Below are 19,712 nucleotides of genomic sequence, written 5' to 3'. Positions count from 1 at the left end.
TCAGAGATAAAAGAGCCTCAATAATAGACTAATACTACTTTGAAAAAGTGTTTGGGAAATGGAAGCACTCCAAAATGCATCACATTAAATCTTGCAGCAGTCATAATAGCTTACATCATATAGAATTTTATACAAGCAAAAAGGGTCAGGGAAACAGAACACACGTAGATTTTGTTGTCTAAGTAACTGTTAATGTAGTTGCAAAGTGTAATTCAAATTTTAAGAAAGTTTTTGAAATAGAAAAGGTATAATATAAAAACCAAAATTAATAACAGTTTGAATCTCCCCAATCTTGTGAATTAGTTCTGAGGTTTTGAGGAAGTTTTGTACATCACATGGTGGGAGAAGGGGCAGGTTATTCCTTATTTAACTTTCAACATTTATAGAGAAAATATATCTGAAAAATATTGATTAAAATTTAATGCCAATAATTCATAGAAGCAAAAAATTAGGCTGGAAGAAACAGGAACAATTTTTACTACAAAGAAAATGAACATAAAACATATCAATAATGGTAGTAGCCAGTGTTTATCGAGTGCTTATGTGTCTGGCAGTGTTCTAAGCACTTTACAGAAATTAACTTTTATAATACAGTAATTCTTGAAGTAGGTGCAGTTTTATATATAGATATATTTTGAGCATGCTAATACACAGAGAACATAGACATTTTTCTAGAGGTTACACAGCTGTTAAGTGACAGGTCCTGAATTCCAGAGTAGGCAGTCTGGCTCCAAGGCTTGGACTCTTAACCACTGTACAAGTAGCTCTGGGGAAGTGGGATGAGATTGCAGGTGGACCTTGTGCTTGCATGGCTGTGGGTGTGAATGTGGTATGTTTGTAGGGATATGCTTGTAGGCGGGCTTCTGTTCAGGATATGCAGGTAGGGATGTAGGTAGCTGAGGAAGTAGGAAAGATTTATCCTGAAGGAAGAGTTAGCAGGTGATATCACAGCTCCTGAAGTCCTTCAGTTATTTCATTTGACTAGCTCAACTAGTGTGTATAGCATATTGTTGGTTTCTTAGAATACTCTCTTAAATTTATCAATTCCATTCTTTTTGTAATTTCTAGTTTATCAATTTATCAATTGTATTTTTATATAATTTTATGTAATATGTTTACGTTATATGCTATTATATAATTTTTTTTTCTTTTTTCCCCCCTAGATGTGGTAAAAACTTATTTCAGATATTTCAGTCCTTGTTTAAGAATGAAAGTGTTTGAGGATATAAATTTGCCTTTAAATAGAGCTTTGGCTACAACGCTTAGTTTTGATATGACTGTGTTTCTTATAACCTTTATTTACTAGATAATCTGTAATTGTAGTTGGGATATCTTTTTAATCCAAGAGTGTTTATAAATTTTCGAAGTGCAGAGAATTTTATTGTTGTTGAGATTGTTAAATTTTCTTTCTTTTTGCACTGGAGTGTAAAATTGTGATCTTTAAAAGGGAATTTATTTTTCTTCATAGCTTAATCAGTGTTTGTAGTTTTTCCATTAATATGTATTTGGAAAGTATATTCTACAAGAATTTATTAGTTACATCAGTCTTTCTCATAAGTGTTTCACAGAACAGTAGCTTCCTCAAATGTTACCTGGGACAAAGAGGTTCTGTATCAAATAACTTTGGGAAACCACATAAAACAGGTTTAATTATAGAACTTTTTAGATCCCTTAACCTGCTAATATGTAGTGTGACCTTCTAAGAAGGTGGGAGGTGAAATAAAATAGTTTTTTTTTTTTTTTTTTTTTTGCTGAGAAAGATTCGCCCTGAGCTAACATCCATTGCCAATCTTCCTCTTTTTGCTTGAGTAAGATTTGCCCTGAGCTAACATCTGTGCCAGTCTTTCTCTATTTTATATGTGGGTCACTGCCACAGCATAGCCACCAACAGATGGTGTAGGTCCATGCCTGGGAACCAAACCCAGGCTGCTGAAGCGGGGCACACCAAACTTAACCACTAGGCCACAGGGCCCTCCCCCTAAAATAGCATTTTTCAAACCCATTTCAAGGAATTCTCCCATAGCCTGGCCTTTTCCCTGCTAGATAGATAATATTAGTGAAGTTCTTCAGGTGTCTTGTCCACTTACCTTCCTGGTAAGCTATTTCCTCACATTAGGGAAACTGCATCAGGCAAGCTCTTCTTTCAGGCACCTCTCATTTGCAGGTTAGCAGGTACTTTTGTTTATGGTTTCTCTTCCAGTAATCATACAGATTCCATTATTTTTAGATTCTGTTGATTATTTTCAAAGAATCTGGGCTTATGTGCTTATTGCCATATTATCTAGAAGTCCCTCAAATATTGTAACCTAACCGTTTTGAGGGAAGGGATGGTGATGCTTCCTCTTTTTTATCTTTTACAGGAGTCTTTTCCAACCTCAGTTGTTGACTTACTATTCTTAGAGACTTTTGCCATGATTTTCATTAAATTGCTTACTTTTTAGTATAATGATGTACACCTGAAATTTATACAATGTTATAAACCAATGTTACTGCAAGAAAAAAATAAATAAAATAAATAAAAATTATTTGCTTTTTAAATTTAAACTTATTTCAAATGGGAACTTAAACATTACTGTTAATGCCATTAAAAATAAAAATTATTTTTTGATATGTCACTTAATGTCATATTCATATTGCATATCACTTCTGGGGAAGTGATGCTGCGTAGAAAGTTTAATTTTTATTTTTCTTTTTGCTTTTTCTATAACAACAATAATAATGATAATGGCTAACATTTGTTGACATCTTAGCATGTGGAGGGTCACCTTGGACAGCCCTCCATGCTGTTGACTGTACAGCTTGGGGTTGTACCATTCTCACAGACTGTGGTGTGAGTGGCATGTCCTGGAGTTGTGCAGTCCTATGCCCCTATATGCCAGGTACTGTGCAGAGTGCTTTATGCATAATTTAATCCACATAACAACCCTGTGAGGTAGATACTGTTATTATCCCTACTTTACAAATGAGGGAATAATGGCCCAGGGAGATAGAAGTTAGTTAACTTTTCTAAGGTCACATAGCAGGTAAATGACAGAGCTGGAGATAAGAACCCAGGCAGTCTGCCTCCAGGGCTTTTAATCACACAGTGCATTCATAGCAAGCTTACTTCAACTTTTGTATTGTACTCAAAGGTACCACAGGGGGCTTTTTTCCCCACACATTTATTAAAAACATTCCGACACTGATTGTGTGTGTCATAAAGTTCCAGGTTATTAATTCTTGTGTGTTTTATTCTAGGTTAATGGAAAAGGTTCCTTATGGTGTGTTGATCCGGAATATAAACCCAACCTTATGCAGGCTCTGAAGAAGCAACCTTTTGCTTCTCCTGCATCTCCACAAAGGTACAGGATCTTCCATATAAGTGTCGGTGGTGATTTATAAGATTTCATTGTATGAGACGGAGAAACTTAACAAAGTTGTAGGGGTTTTTTGGTTTTTCTATTGTATAGAGAATTATTTTTGATAAGACATTAGCTTAAGGCATTTTTACTTATAATCTAACTTGTGTTATTAGGAAACAAAATATTGCATAGGTGTGAACTTAAGTTCTGGAAAATGTAGTCAAGACTGAATATGTTATAACTAAACTTGAAAGAAAGTTATAATATGATTTCAGGTACAAAAAGGTTAAATCATTTTAATTGTCTGCAATACTAATGCTGACCTAAAGATGTGGGAAATTTAAAGTATATTTAAAAATTTTTAAGTTTAAAAATTTTTTAAATAAGATGATTAACAGTTTGTCGTTGCAACATTTTTATATGCACATTTATACTTCTTTTTCAATTTAAATTTTTTTCTCTTTCTCAGCACATTCAATATTTGAAAATTATGTACAAGTAAAAATTGAACATAAGTCAAAATTTGAGGGGGTCTCAAATTTTAAAATGTTTGACAAATAAAATAATGTTTTGGGGTTTTTTTATTTGTTTTGTTTCTGCTGGTAAATATAATTGTAGTATATTTCCTTGGCTTTTGTTTTCAAACTCAGTGACTCCCATTGATCTTATAACTTTCCCATTTTAAGTCAAATCTGAATATGATACAGCCTCCTTAAATCTGATTTTATTTCCCTTTCCTGAAGAAGGCTTTAGAATCTTTTTTTGGATTCTCTTATGTACAGTCATTTGAGTTAAAAACTCCAGATTTTGTCAAGATACTTTAAGATACTTTTAAGTGTAGTCTATAATGGTTAATTTGTTTTCTGAAAAATTTTGAAGCTCTTTAATAAAATAATAAATGGAAAATTTAAAACATATGCAAAAGTAGGGAGAATGTTATAATGAACTCCCAGCTGTGACAATTATCAATATAGTATTTAATTTCTTAAAGTATTGTTGGATACCTTTTAGAGGAGCGGCTGTAGCTGAAATACGGTAAAAAAATCAGGTTAAAGTTGAAATGTCAGTAATATATATATACTCATTGATATTTTAAGCTTGTTCATTACCATATTAGTAGATTAGAAGGATCATTGTAATAAGAACTACTGAGTGGTTTATCCTTATGAAATGAAACCTAGAAAAGAAGTTATCAGAGTTTATATCCTAATTGTTTGGGAGTTGATATCTTCTTTATTAATTAATGTTGGTGCCTATGAGGTGTCTTAGTTAAAAAAATAATAATTTAGAAACTAATGGTAAATTCTGCTGATGATCACTTGTGTGTTTTATTTAGCTGTGCTCTTTTTATTAAAGATTAAATGGGAGAATTGGCACTTGTTTGTATACCATCAGAAATACAGTTTACTGTGCCTTTGATATGTTGCATTTTCATGTTTATATTTTTTAGCTTTATCTTATGTTTAGATATTAAACAAAAAGATGATTTTGTGGTTTAAAAATAGGTAGATAAGGGGCTGGCCCCGTGGCGTAGTGGTTAACTGCGTGCGCTCCGCTGCTGGCGGCCCGGGCGGATCCCGGGTGCTCACCGATGCACCGCTTGTCAGGCCATGCTGTGGCAGTGTCCCGTATAAAATGGAGGAAGACAGGCACAGATATTAGCCCAGGGCCAGTTTTCCTCAGCAAAAAGAGGAGGATTGGCATGGATGTTAGCTCAGGGCTGATCTTCCTCACAAAAAAAAAACAAAAACAAACAAACAGGTAGCTAAAACGGCAACAGCATAAAGGTTATAATCTTTGACTTTAAAACATTACCTTAATATTTTTAGAAACATTTTCTCTTTTTCATTGTTTGGCAAAATGACAGTTCCATTTGACATGCCTTTGTGTAGCCCTTCCATGTCATAGTTGGTAAGTCTGAGGAAGAGAATGAGATGTAGTGTATGTAAAACTGTGACTAGAAAATAGACTTTTAATTTAGTTAGCAAAACAGATATTTTTATACTATCACAAATTCCAAAGAACAGAAGTTTGTTCCAAAAGTGTTTTAATTTTTGAAATTAAAAAAAAAACTGCTGGTCTTTTTCATGAGTATAGAAAGATTAATTTGATATTGATATTTATTAATAAAATCAGGAACTTATCTGTTTTGCATCATTACCCTGCAGTCCTCTTTAAACATTTGTTTTGATAAACCCTTTCATTTATGTGATAATACCTGTATTAATAGCATATCAAACTTAAGCATCCACTAAAAAACCAAAATAGTAACTATTATGTATTGTCTATTGTTCCAGGCATTTTAAATGCTTTATTCTTATTTAATCATCACAGCAACCCTATGTGGGAGGTTTAATTATTCCTATTTTACAGATGAAGAAACTAAGAGATTAATTATTTTGCCTAAGAACGTCCAAATAGTTGTGATTTAATCTTGGATCTTATGCTCTTTCTGCTTTGGCAGACTCTTCCTAAACTGAATAGTATTAGCAAAGAAAACAAGGTAAAAATAGTTTGTGTTTTTTATTGTACAAATTAGTTGTATTTGTAACTAAGTTCTGTAAAAATCGAAATAAAGATTTTTATAAGCACATTTGTCTTATCTCTATTTTTCAGTGGCTCTTTATCACCTCATTACTTAAGCTCTGTACTCAAGCAAGACCAGGTGCGAACTCTTAAAGGTATGTGTAAGATCAGTATTTTAAATCATAAAAACTCAGGTCAAATATCAGGAATTTTTTTTATTTTTTTCTAATTTGAAAAGTATTGTACGTTCATTATAGAAGATTTGGAAAATAAAAACATTTATAAAAGAGAAACTAAAACCTACCCTTTATACTACTGTTAACATTTTGATATAATTGCTTTGGTCCTTTTTAAGCCTTGTACATGAATAGATATGTTTGCATGCATACACAAACACACACACACACAGACACACACACTTTTCCTCCAAATACTGGGCTCATACCATGTATACTGTTGTATATCCCTTTTTTCATTTCCTTTTGTGTGTATTTTTCCTTGAAAATAGGAATAATTCTTAGTAGTGCCATCAGTAGAGAGTTACCTTTTCAGGTCTGTCTTAGACTAGAACAGAGCTTGGCAAACTATGGCCCATATCTGGCCTGCCACCTGTTTTTGTATGCCTATGAGTTAGAGATGGTTTTACGTTTGTAAATGGTTGAAAAAAATAAAAATAATATTTCGAGGCATGTGAAAATTTGCTACAACAGCAGGGTTAAGTAGTGGCAACAGAGACCTCTGTATTGTGTCCTTGGTTTTGCCTCGGCCCGCAAAGCCTAAAATATTTACTTACTAACCCTTTATAGAAGAAGTTTGCCAACTCCTGGATTAGAATATAATTCAGAATTTTTTTTAATAGGTTAAGTGTAAAGAACTTTAATTTAAGAAGGCATAAGTTAACTTCTAGAATTTTGTAGACTTCTTTTTTAAAGTATATTAAAATTCTGAGTTAGTGGGTTTTTTCTTTACTCATAGTTAATATTACAGATTAGTGATGGATTAACATAAAATTTTCTAGCATTGTTGCTTTGGAGCCTAGAGACATTTTTATGGCCTTTAAAAATAGAAATTCGCAGACTAAAAGCCTTTCTGTATATCAGAATTATTTTGACTCTTTGGAACTACATTAAGTCGAGCCTAGGAAGCAGTGTGATGATGTCTATAAAAATAAGGGAGAGAAAGAGTATGAAAAAGCTTAACAGAACTCTGCAAAGAAGTTAAGCAGATTGGGAGTCTGCTTCTGATAATGTTCTAGCTTAACATAAGGCAAGTATCCATTTTCCTGTTACCTGTGTGGGTAAATGTGGTTTCTCTTTACATTTAGATACTGCTGAAACTTCCTTTATTTTTTTATTACCTCAGTAAGTTCTGACCCTTAGTCTTTCAAGCTCAGTTCATATACACATTTTGAGAACATTTTCTTTGTGAATTTTGGGATTTGTTTAGAATCTTTTCTTGCTCTTATTCCATTCCATCCAAATTCTGCCTCTTCCTTTGGGGAGCAGACACTTCACAATTTTCTCCTGCTAGTTTCAACCACAGTTTTTCATAACTAGAGCATAGGTACTTCTCCTCCATCTAATGACTTATACATATATGCATCATCTCTCCAGTGCTGCTAACACCTTACTTCCCGCCACCTCTATATTTGTGAGTCTTAGGCCTGTTCTCCTAGTAATAATTAACTTGGTGGGGAGGATGGGTGGTATTCTAAGTTAAAACAAATGCAAGTCTGTCCTGGAATAGAATACAAAATGCTCATGAATTTTAAAAGAAAAATATAACAGCACACAAAAACTTCAGAAAATTTATATTTAAATCAGGTTGCTTTAGGGTGTATTCATAGACTTCTGAGGAAATTTGCTTTTTCTTCTCTCTTGATATTATTTCTAGGGAAAAGTTTGAAAAACACAACACTAAATGGATTAAACATCCAGCTGTTTATTCTACAAGTAATTGTTGAGTTCCTACATAGTGCCAAACACTTTAGTGGATGCCTTAGGATATTCACAGATGAAAGAGACCCAGGTCCTGCTCTCAGAAAATATACAATTAATTGAAGAAAGTTGACTAGAATTATGCCAAGTACACTGGGGGAAAAGGAAGTGAGTAGCGAATTAAGCTTAGAGGTAGGTCAGGAAAGGCCTCTTAGAGAAGAAAGTGTGATGCTTGAGGTGGGCCTCAAAATTGGGAGGATACTTGACCTTGGGTAGAGGTTTGGTGGAGGGCAGTTGCTGGAAACTGCAGGTTGATGAGTATGGCTGAAGCCTAGGAGTATAGAAGAGGACCAAGGAGCCTTGGTCCACTAGCTATAAATGTGATCATTTAGCATGGGCAAGGCAAATGAAGAAGTTGTTTAAGCAGGCATTAACCAAATCAAGGAGAGCTTATTTAGCGTAATGAGTTTGAACTTCTTCCTATAACATAGCACTAGTTAGCATTGAGTTCTTTACTATGGTGCTTTCCATGCATTATCTCATTTAATCTTTACAACAACTCTTTGAGGTATCGTTACCTTCTTTCACAAATTAGGAAACTGAAGTTTGGAGAGATTAAGTAACTTTCTCAAGGTCACACAACTAGTAAATGGTGTGGAAGAAACTGAGGAACTCTGATTTCAGAGCTTCTACTCCTACCAGATATGAGGCATTGGGGGAGTTGCTGAAGGGCTTTAAAGAATGAGACAACACTGTTGGTTTTGTATTTTGCTAAGATCACTTAGGTGTCATTGTTGGGCTCCAGTATTAGAATCCAATATTAGATTCATCTTTACTAATCGTTATATTAGAGCTACCTTGAGACACATAAGAGTAACAGGAGAAGTTAAGCTTAGGAACGCCAGAACCACTATCAGCCAGAACAGGTGCAGCAGTTTGTGTAGTTGTCTCTCTTGCTCACCTTACAATGACTAATTTTATGTGCCAATATCTACATTACAGTATTGTGTAACAGGTAGCAGGAGGCACAGGAATCTCATATTGAGATAGCAAAACAGAACCTTTTTTTTGGTCAATATTTTGATTTGATGTGGATTTGGTGTAAATTCATCTGTTTGAAAATATTTATTGAGCACACTTGTGTGCTAGGCACTGTTCAGGGCACCAAGGATAACATCAGTGAACAAAGAAGACAAAAATGGAACTCACATTCTATTTAGTAAATTTTAGTGTTTATACTTACATACTGTATTATTAAGTATTTATACTTAAGCACTAGTATACTACAAGCATATATCAAATTTAGAGAGTTATTGATGTTAGGGGCTAAGTGCAAATCTAAGTTCAAATTCAAGGTTGCAAAATTAGCATAATCTGTATCTTAATTGAGATGAAAGTAACCTGGTGGTCCAGGCGCCTTAAAGTACTGGTAATTTATTGAAATTGCTCTCCTACTTCTTTAAAGAATCGCAAGAGACAACTTCTCTGTTTGGATGCTCTGTAAATGTGTATGTTTTGACAGAGGTAATAAATCTTCTTATAGTTATTACCGAGCTTATAACCATTTAAATTCTGCCTCTACAATTCTCATATTATTCCTCAAGCAAATGGACTGAGAACCAGATAACAGAAACTTTCTTTTTTTTTTAAGATTGGCCCTGCGCTAACATCTGTTGCCAATCTTGCTCTTTTTCTTTTTTCTCCCCAAAGCCCCAGTACATAGTTGTGTATCATAGTTGTAGAGTTGTAGCTCTTCTATGTGGGATGCCAGCTCAGCATGGCTTGATGGCGGTGACTAGGTCTGCACCCAGGATCCGAACCGGCCGCTGAAGCAGAGTGCGCGAACTTAACCACTACACCACCAGTCCAGCCCCCAGAAACTTGTTAGTTTGTCTTATAACCGTCACTTTCACAAGGCTAAAACTGGTATCTTTTAATTTTTTTCTCAATTATTGTTGATAATTTCTCAGCATCAGGGCTAAGGAAGTATAAACCAGGAGGTACAAATTTAACACTTTTGACAGAAATTTATTTGAACAAGTTATTAAATCAGTACCTTATTTTGAACTCTAGCCAGAACTATGAAGGATAAACAGAAAAATAATATGACTTTGAACTGTTTTTTTTTTAATTACTATTTGGATAGCTCTCATGGCTCTTTGACAGTGACTTTCAGCTGGAAGTGAGTTATTTGCCTAATCTAAATTCTGTCAGAGAGAATACATACAAAAGACCTTACAGAAAGAACCACATTTTCATTCTTTGTGAACTAGGTATGTTAGATAATATAGCTAATAGTATGTTTTTTAAAAACAAAGAGCCACCTTTAAAATAGCGTGAAGTACTTAGCAATGAAAAGATAACATTATGAAGTGTTTTCAGTTGTGAGAATAAATAAATAAGTCTTCAGTTTAATTTTAATACCAAAACAGATTGGCTACTATAAATAAAAGTTGTAAAGTCTACAACAGAGAGTGTTTGTTGTTCTTGTTGCAAGAAGTGCAAGATTGTACCTTGGAGAAATCATTGATAATCAGGTGTTCTTGATTACCAAGTGTTTTGGGTCATCTCTCTAATGCATATTTTAATGTTGAAGTTAAACTTTTTTTCAGAGTTAATTGGCAAGGCATTGTGGGAAGCATACTTGCAAATGTTCTAAACCAAACAAATCAGATGTAGATAAAATCTTTTTGCAAAGAAGTTTTTGGTTTCGTAAAGTTAATTTCATGCGGGAGAGTTTGAATTAATTTGGCTAAAATAAATTCTCTATAAGAAATAAATGTATTCAGAGAACACTTTTCCTATCATTCTACTGTTATAGAAACAGTACCTAATTTTGTTATCATTTTCAATATTCAGAAACTAAGAAAAGAAATGGTGTTCATGCAGCTTTCTTATGTTATCAGGATAAAATATGACTCCTTGAATTTTTTAATAAGAAGGTTTTGTAGGTGCTTCATTTATAAGATTATAAATTTCCTGTAAATTTTTCCTTATTATAATGCATTTCAGTGTTAGATTCTCTCTCTCACCACTACCTCACTTTTTTAAATAAAATTGAAAACATTTTAGACCTTTTTCTATTGAAAGAAAAATTATTTCATGAAGCAGGAATCTCTCTGTTAGGGCTTTTGCATAATGCCGTGCAAGTTGTGCCCTGCACAAGGCCACCTGGCTGAGGCAATGAGTAGGGTCTGAAATCCAGCCCACACTCGTCTTCAAGCTGTGTGCCTTGATAGAGGGAAGCATTCACCTGGAGGCAGAGTTGCTTTTTTTCCATGTCGCACAGAGATACAATGTGGGCTAGAGGCTGAGCCTTTTTTTCTTCAAAGACATGTTAAAATACTGAACTCTGTCAAATTGTAGTCAGGTCTCATTCTAAAAGACAAGAATTGGAGTGGTCTTTGTTTTGCTAGCCTCTTGACTATGACATATGAGAATTACTGATTCAGATTCTTTTTACTTGCTATTCTTTCTGCCTGAGATGCTTTTCCTTCAGATATACATGGTTTCATTCTCTCATCTCCCTGAGGTCTTTGCTTGACTGTTACCTCTCCTTGAGGCTTCCCTAACCTCTATATTTCAAATTACAACCACCTTTCCCAATATTCTTTATCTCCCGTCCCTCTTAATTTTTCTCCCTAGCATTTATCACTCTTGGACGTACTGTGTTTTAATTACTTCTTTGTGTTCTGAGAGTTTAGGGATTTTCCTGTTTTGGTTTCTGCTATATTCCCACAGCCTGAAATGATGTGAGGCTCATAACAGAAAACTCAATTTACTGAATGAATAACAGAATAGAGAATTTCCAGTATATTCTGTAATTTTCTGCAAAATTTCCTACTCTTCATGGATGCTTAGTAAGTATTAAGGGATGATGATAGAGTACAAATTGAAGGCGTGGGTTCTGGAGGTAGACTACTGAGGTTCAAATCCCATGTCTATCATTCCTAGAGATCCCTCTGTGTCTATTTTTTCATCTTTAAGATGGAAATACTGATAATACCCACATCATAAAGGTGTGAGGATTAGATGAGTTAATAATACTTAGAACTTGCCAAGCCAATTGAAAGTACTCAATGTTAGTAATTTGGTCATAATCAGCTTAGTCTAAGGAAAGGAGGAGGACAGAGATGTAATATACTTATTCTTTACACATTTATCAAGGACCTACTATTGTTCCAGGCATTATGGAACATAGAGGATAAGACATGGTTCCTACTGTAAAGAAGCTGACAGTCTAATTGGGAAGACATTCATGTAGACTCTGTTTCATGAAGTCACATTTTATTTAAGGGAAAAGAGCTTTAATATTATGTGCTCCCTCATAGCAACCATCTTCTGATTTACTTAAGCCTGTTTATTAAAGTCAATAACAGTAAGATTTCCTGCTTTGACAGAGTTTGTGGTCAAGCTGGGGAGAAAACAAGTCAATATCTTCATGGCTTTATTATCTAAAATAACTTCATAATTAGATACTACAAGTAAAATGGAAAACTTCAGGGGAATAAAAATTTTCCAGCTTTGCGATAGGAGTGAGAGTTTTCATATCTGAGTCTTATTTTAAACTTATCCTTTGTAATCTAAAATTTATAAACATTTTCTAACTTTTCCTACACATTTTAGATTATAACATTTCACTTTTATTCTATTATAGTCATTCAGACTAATAGATCACCAAGATGGAGAGGAACTTGGAGTTAAAAAACTAGATAGAAGAGCGTAATGACCTTATCTGGAGTAGAACCTGCTGATTTTACCAGCCTTTTAAAAACTATTTTTCTTATGGAATACCCATAATTATGTTTGAGTTCTGTAGTACTTGTAGGCTTGTATATAATTATAACCAAAGACATTACTAATATTTTTGTCCCATCAATAATTATTAATTTAGCGTTTACTGTATATAGTCGCATGATCTGGACTTATACTAATTACATATATTTTTATCCCCTGTAACTAGCATGTAATTAATGCAGTACTTCATAACTGCAGATATGCATGCATAGGTAAGGATATTTTTAAAACGCTAAAAAGTAATAATGCCTTAGTGTACATTCTTAGCTAATTTAGGGGCAAACTGTATTGAAATGCAGTTCAGGTTTATATTTTCATTGTGAGTAATCAAAGAAGAGAACTTTCATTATCTCTAGTACCTCTCAATTCTCCTTTATACAAAACGGTTCATAATTTTAAGTGAACAAAAGCAAATTGCAAAATCATGTCTCATTTTGTTTAATATATATATATAAATATTTTTTAAGTAGACGAATATATGCCAAAATCTTAACATTGGTTACCTTTAGGTGCATGCAGATACTTATAATAGCCTCTCTGTTATAAAGAACATTAATATTGTCACACTGTTCCTTTTTCAGAATCTGATATTGATGCTGCCACTGCAATGATGCTTTTAAATACTTCTATAGAACAAGGAATTTTAGAATGTAAGCAATCATGCTTTTCTTTTTAAAATACATTTTTGTGAGTACCTTTTCAAATGTAATTTAAAATGCAAAATATTTAAATGTTACAGGCAAAGTTTCTCCTTTCCAGCTAAATTTTGTTTTCATCTGAATTACTTAGTTTTTGTTTTATTATATTTCCATTAGTTTGTGTGAGCAATTGAGAGATTGAGGTTAATGCCGTGATAGACCTTTTTACATTGACCAAGAAATGAAGAAATAAAGAGCATATTTAGAAATTAAGCTTGAAGATTTAAAAGTAAAAATGAAAGCTAAAATCAAAGTATAGGAAAGTATAACCATGGAATAGGAAAAGCCTTCTTTAAGATACAACGTGTAAAATCCATAAAAGAAAAGATGGGTAAATTTGAACTTCAAAATTTTAGAGTTCTGACAACAAAAGATGTTTAAGAAAAGTAACACAAGCAAAACACTAGGAGAACGTATTTTTTTACTATATATAACAGAGAAAGGATTAATGTTGAGTATATGTATATAAAAGGATCCTACAAGTAAGAAATAAGAAAACAGTTCAACAGAAGAGCCAGCAAAATATGTAAATAGGTGAGTCTCAGAGGAGGAAATATATATGGACAACACACACTTGAAAAGATATGCAGCTTCTCTAGAAATCAGGGAAATGCAAAATGAAACAATATTGAGATACTATTTTTTTGTCCATGAGATTATGAAAAATTAAAATAATTGATAATATGAGGTGTTATGTATGGGAACTGGGTATTGTCATACACTGTAGGATATAAATCAAAAATTTATGTAAAATAAAAATTATGTTTTCCATGGAAAAGTCAAGACATATCATTAAATTTAAAAATGTTAAAAATGTTTCAGATTAATACCTATAGGATGATATGGTCTGCATGAGAAAAAAAAACCTACAACATTACTAATCTACAGCACTTAGTCAGAAGTGATATAGTAGTTTTCAATGGCCTGTTTTTGCAATCACATGCATTTGACCTATTGATGGAAGTTGTGTTTTCCACAGGTGAGAAGCCTCTTCCTCTTAAAACAGCAATGCAAAAAAAGAGGAGTTACGGCAATGCATTTAATCATCCCGGTGCTGTGCGGTTACAAGAAAGTGATTCTTTAGCCACTAGCATTGATCCAAAAGAAGACCACAATTACAGTGCAAGTAGCATGGCAGCACAGCGTTGTGCATCCAGGTCTAGTGTGTCTTCCCTGTCTTCTGTGGATGAGGTGTATGAATTTATCCCAAAGAGTAGCCATGTGGGAAGTGATGGCAGTGAAGGATTTCACAGTGAAGAAGATACAGATGTTGATTATGAAGATGATCCTCTTGGAGACAGTGGCTATGCATCACAGGCTTGTGCAGATACCTCTGAAAAAAGGCAGCCAGGCAAAAAGATGCGAAAACAGTCATGTCAGGAAATTGATGAGGAGCTCAAAGAGGCAGCTGGATCTCTGCTCCACCTTGCTGGAATTCGTACATGTCTGGGTTCCCTAATAAGTACTGCAAAAACACAAAATCAAAAGCAGCGGAAAAAATAGAAATACCTGTTAGTGTGAAATTATTTTAAAATGTGGCAATATTCTTCTACTTAATTCTTTACAAGGGATATCAAAGCCATAATGGACTTGTTTTGTTTTTAGGGTGGGGGAGGGGTGCTAATTGTTTATTTCAAAACATTTTTGTTTGTTTAATTTTTATTAAATAATTGATGTTAGGATCATGCCCAACCATAAATTTGTGAAGTCCTAAAAGCATAATTTTTGTGATAAGTGTCTCCAAGATTTGAAAATTTTGTATAAGAAAAATCCCCAGCCTCTGTGTTAAACTTGTAGGAAAAATCTTTTACATTAAAAAATGTAAGAATTGGCAACTCTATAACTTTTTTTCATTTTCTTTTCCAATCTGTAATTAACTATAGTTGCTGATCCAGCTAAAAATTCCGCTGATGTCTTTCTCGCATACTTCTCTCCTAACACATGCAGTCCAGTAGGAAGAGATTTGGATTTTTTATCTTGTCATAATTTTTGTTTTTAATTATTTTTTGTTGAAGCATGACCAAAGTTGAATATAAATTGAAAAAGATCCTAGATGTCTAGAAAGTTCCTTTTGGTTACAGAGGCAGAGAGTACAGTCATGTGTTGCTTAATGACGGGGATATATTCTGAAAAATGCATCATTAGCCCATTTCATCGTTGTGCAAACATAGAGTCTACTTACACAAACCTGGATGGTATAGCCTGCTACACACCTAGGCTATATGGTACTAATCTTATGGGACCACTTGTATATGTATGTAGTCCATCATTGACTGAAATGTTGTTATGTGGCACGTGACTGTGCAGCAAAGAATTCTGATTTAGAAAAGGCATTTTGTGGTGTAATTTCATCTAAGAACACTCCAATTCTTATTACAATATTATATTTGAACTTTTTTTACTTCCCAGATGTTGCATAGCATTTATTGGGGCCTTTAGTTCTTTCTCTTAGTGCTTTGCAACTATGTTTAAATTTTAGCCACTAGCTGTCTTTGTTGAGTAGAAACTATCAAATGAGAGGATATAGCCATAGAATGTGTGATGGAGTTAACACCCATTTTGACACACCTTTGCAATAAGAGAATCTTGCATTTGCTTGTTAAATGTACTGTGTTCTGAGAATCTTGTAGTAGGAATGGAGTATAATCTAATGTAAACATTTTGAGTACTTATTACTTATGTCATCATAAATAAAGGTAGATCATTTTAGGGAAAGCCTTCTGTCTAAGCTTTGTATGAATTAAATTTGATGTATACTTAATTAAATTTAAAAGTATTTAACAAGAGTATAGAGACAAAGTACCTTCATGGATTTCAAAATTTTTATAAAATTAAATCTTATACAATACACCCTTTTGAGGAGGCACTGTACTACATGTTATGTGCCATTAATCCATGCTAAAAAATTTATATTACTGTTCCAAACGTGCGTTGATTAAGGTGTTTTAAGTATTTGAACAAATCTGCTTATATGAGACATTTTTTCATAGTATTTGTATAGTTTGTATTATTCAGAAAGAACAAGGGATACTAATAAAACTAGACTTATTCATTCCATTTATTTTTTTTTTTTTACAATGGTGGAAGCAACTTTCCAAAAGTTCAGTCTTAGCTCATGCTACATACTGTTTCATGGACAATGACCTTATTTTCATTTTTCTGATAATTTCATATATACATATTTACATGCATAGACACATAGGCTCATGATTTTGGTTTGTTACTTTCAGCTGTTTCTATAACTATAAAGCATTTTCTTGGATTTTTTTTTTTTTTTTTTTTTTTTTTTGCTGAGGAAGATTCACCCTGAGCCAACATCTGTGCCAGTCTTCCTCTGTTTTATATGTGGGTCGCTGCCATAGCATGGCCACTGACAAGGGGTGTAGGTCTGCCCCCGGGAACCAAACCTGGGCTGCCAAAGTGGAGCATGCCAAACTTAACCACTAGGCCACGGACCGGCCCAGGATATTTTTTTCCGAGAGAAAAAAGAAACTTTTGAATTTTAACTTCTGAATTTTATTTGGGCAAAACTATCAGATGAGAAGCATAACGAAAACATCTTTTTCAGTTGGCAAAATGTTAAGCCAGGGATAGCAACATCTGTCCTGTTTCCATGTTAATTGTAATTGAACCTGGATAGCCACATTAATAGAATTGGTGCTGTTGAAATATAGTAATTTTTAAATTTGTTGATAATGAAAATAGTCCGTAAGTATGCAGGATGTGGTATTTGGACTTTTTGTTCATCTGTGTCACATCTGCTACAGAAAATGGCTAACCCAAGTGAACAGTTTTTACTGTAGACAGTGACTATAACACAAAATATTGCTTTTACCACAGTATAAATAGTACACAGATTATAAAAATCATTTTAATAACAATATTTTTAAGCTATTTACCATGGCCCTCTTGATAGACCTTAGTAACATTGTTTCAATGATATGGTTCTAGTTTATTTTGTTCTGAAATTTTCTACCACAGATGTTCTCTCTGGTTTCTGTCCATTAGATAATTACTCTTTGTAAGTAAAGGAAAATGATCTAAGATAAGGAGGGGGAGACTTGTTCTCAGTTCTAATAGGGATCTTAAAAATTATTTTGTCTTGATATAAATAACAATAACTCTTTAAACTTGATTTTTCTCTCCTTCATATACTCTTACCACAAATTTAAAAGTTTACTTTGTATTCATCACTAGCAAGGACAATAAACACTTTTGCACTGAAAGCCAACAGGAAGAAGTTACATGGTATTTTACACTTAATTCTTGTTCAGAATTCAGTGCATCACTTTCTATTTGCTGATTTACCAAGGCAGTTATTTTCAAGGGGAGGAACCTTTTTAATTACGGTCTCCCATTACTTCCATAGACATTATGATCCCATTCCTCAGGTGTGTTGAGATTAAAACATGGCTAATAACCACCCCAATTAAGGAAAGTCATTTCAAGTCCTATGGACTGGAAATTGTATTTCCAATAATATATTGATAACAAATTTTACTATAATAAAAACAATTTGGCAATCCTGGAGAGGTTATGTATTTTCCAACATACTTTGAAACTGTGATTTAAACTAAGAACTAGATTGCCTTACATCAATATAAATTGTTAGAACCAATTCCAGTTTATAAGAGATCCCTAGTAAAAGTTTTGACTCAGCACAATTAATCTTCATCTTTCACATCCCAGATAGAATCAGTGTTTCTTGAATATATATTTTTGAAACTTATTTGTGCAATATATTACTAAATTAGTTAATATTTTACTTTTCAAATTCAGAGAAAGAAAACATCGCTTGTATTCAAGGAAAAACTCATTGTTGGTGGATCACCTATTTTCCACCTTTGAGCCTTTCCTGTCCTCCTTATAGCCAGCATGACTTCTCTTAACTTAGATTTCTTTGTATATAGTGAAGTTTAGAATATATATATTTTTTCTTTTACTACTTTCTGAGGCATTATGTAAAGGGTTCATACTAGATGGTCAGTTAAATATGTTAGCATGAATTGAAAGCTAGAGCAAGTGTTAAGGAGGGAATGTGTGTGTCTTGGTAGACCAGGAGGCCTTTCCCAGCAATTTAAGCAACAAATGTGAATACTTCACAAAGCTGTAAAGACTATTGTCTTAAGTACTACAGTAACAACAACCTTTTGTGAAGACCATAGCGTTTAAAAGAAACTTTGAGGCTTTCTGGTTTACATATATTTTATAATTTTTTGTTGGTTTGCAATGTGTAAGCTTTGATTTAAACAAAGTTTACTTCAATATGTTAATGATGTAGTCAAAATATTTATTGAGAGACAAAAGTATTTTAATGTTATACCTGCCATTTTTTCTTAAAGCACATTTGCATCTAACTGCCAGTGCCATTGTCAAAACTTGTTTTTAAAATTGTACATTTCTTATTAAACTAAGTGCTTAATTTTAAAGTATTATGTTGCCATCATATAGTGTATAAAAATGTATAATTGCCAATTCACTGTAACTATTATTTATTTTTAAATGAAAGTGTAAGAATGCTTTCTGATGCAAGAAATTTGAGTTTAGTAAACTGTTTCTTTTATCCTCTTTTCTAATGTAGCATAAAAATTGCCCTGAGTTTGAGTTAAAACTGCCAGTAGATGACCAGCCACAAGTGAACCACTTCTCAGTTGCCAGTCTTTGCTCATATTAAAAACAAGAGATGTTTAGTTTTTGTATCTAATCTCTGATTATTAAAATGTTGATAAAGTTTATTTTTACCAAAGAGATGCAATTCATTATGATAAAGTATTGCTGAATAAACCTTGTTTTATAACATTTTTGTCCTTTCTCTGTTCTTTTGGGGTGGGTAATGTAGATGTAGGTGGCTCATACTCCTACGCATATGGGCACTTTCCATTTTAGTGTTACAAAGTTGAAGTCAAGCAGATGAAAAAGTTTCAATTTCAGAATTTTTTGAAGTCTGTTTTTTCAAAAGTATTGTTTTTCCTGGTTTTTACATCATCTTAATCATTGAAAGCTAAAATAGTTAATTAATTCTCTTCCTAAAGTTGAACTTTTCTTATTCATATACATATATATGAGATATTTTGAAATATAACTAAGAAAAAATTGAGTAAACTATGAAATTATTAAGATTATTTCTAAATACAGTAGTGTCAATTCAACTGTTTAAAAATTGGGGCATCCATTGTAAAATGGAATAATCTACAACCAACATCTTGATTTTAATTCCCCCCTTCACTTCCCTTTAAAGTTCTGTGCTGGTAATTTAAATGGTATTATCTACATAGAGTTGTTTATTTAAAATGAGTCAAACGAGATAGACGTATTGATTTTACACTACCACTACTCTCTGTAAGCCTTCACTCTTTCCAAGGCATCCCTTTGAAATACAGAGACATATAAAAATCATAGCCATTTGGGAATCG

At 33.2% G+C, this 19,712-nt stretch overlaps 1 protein-coding gene across 3 annotated transcripts in view; it reads left to right on the top strand.

Annotated features, from left to right (window-relative positions):
- Positions 1–19,098, top strand: part of FOXN2 (forkhead box N2) — a 57,132-nt gene extending 38,034 nt beyond the window's left edge. For all 3 annotated transcript variants that reach the window (XM_058551282.1, XM_058551280.1, XM_058551281.1), the window contains exons 3-6: positions 3,238–3,341; positions 5,958–6,022; positions 13,183–13,251; positions 14,279–19,098. In XM_058551282.1, coding sequence (XP_058407265.1) covers positions 3,238–3,341; positions 5,958–6,022; positions 13,183–13,251; positions 14,279–14,802 — 762 coding nt within the window. In that variant the 3' untranslated portion in view covers positions 14,803–19,098. The remainder of the gene's footprint in view (positions 1–3,237; positions 3,342–5,957; positions 6,023–13,182; positions 13,252–14,278) is intronic.
- Positions 19,099–19,712: the final 614 nt, after the last annotated feature.

Source organism: Diceros bicornis, chromosome 12 (genome assembly GCF_020826845.1).
Source record: "Diceros bicornis minor isolate mBicDic1 chromosome 12, mDicBic1.mat.cur, whole genome shotgun sequence".
NCBI lineage: Eukaryota > Metazoa > Chordata > Mammalia > Perissodactyla > Rhinocerotidae > Diceros > Diceros bicornis.
This window is presented reverse-complemented; position numbering and strand designations above follow the sequence as displayed.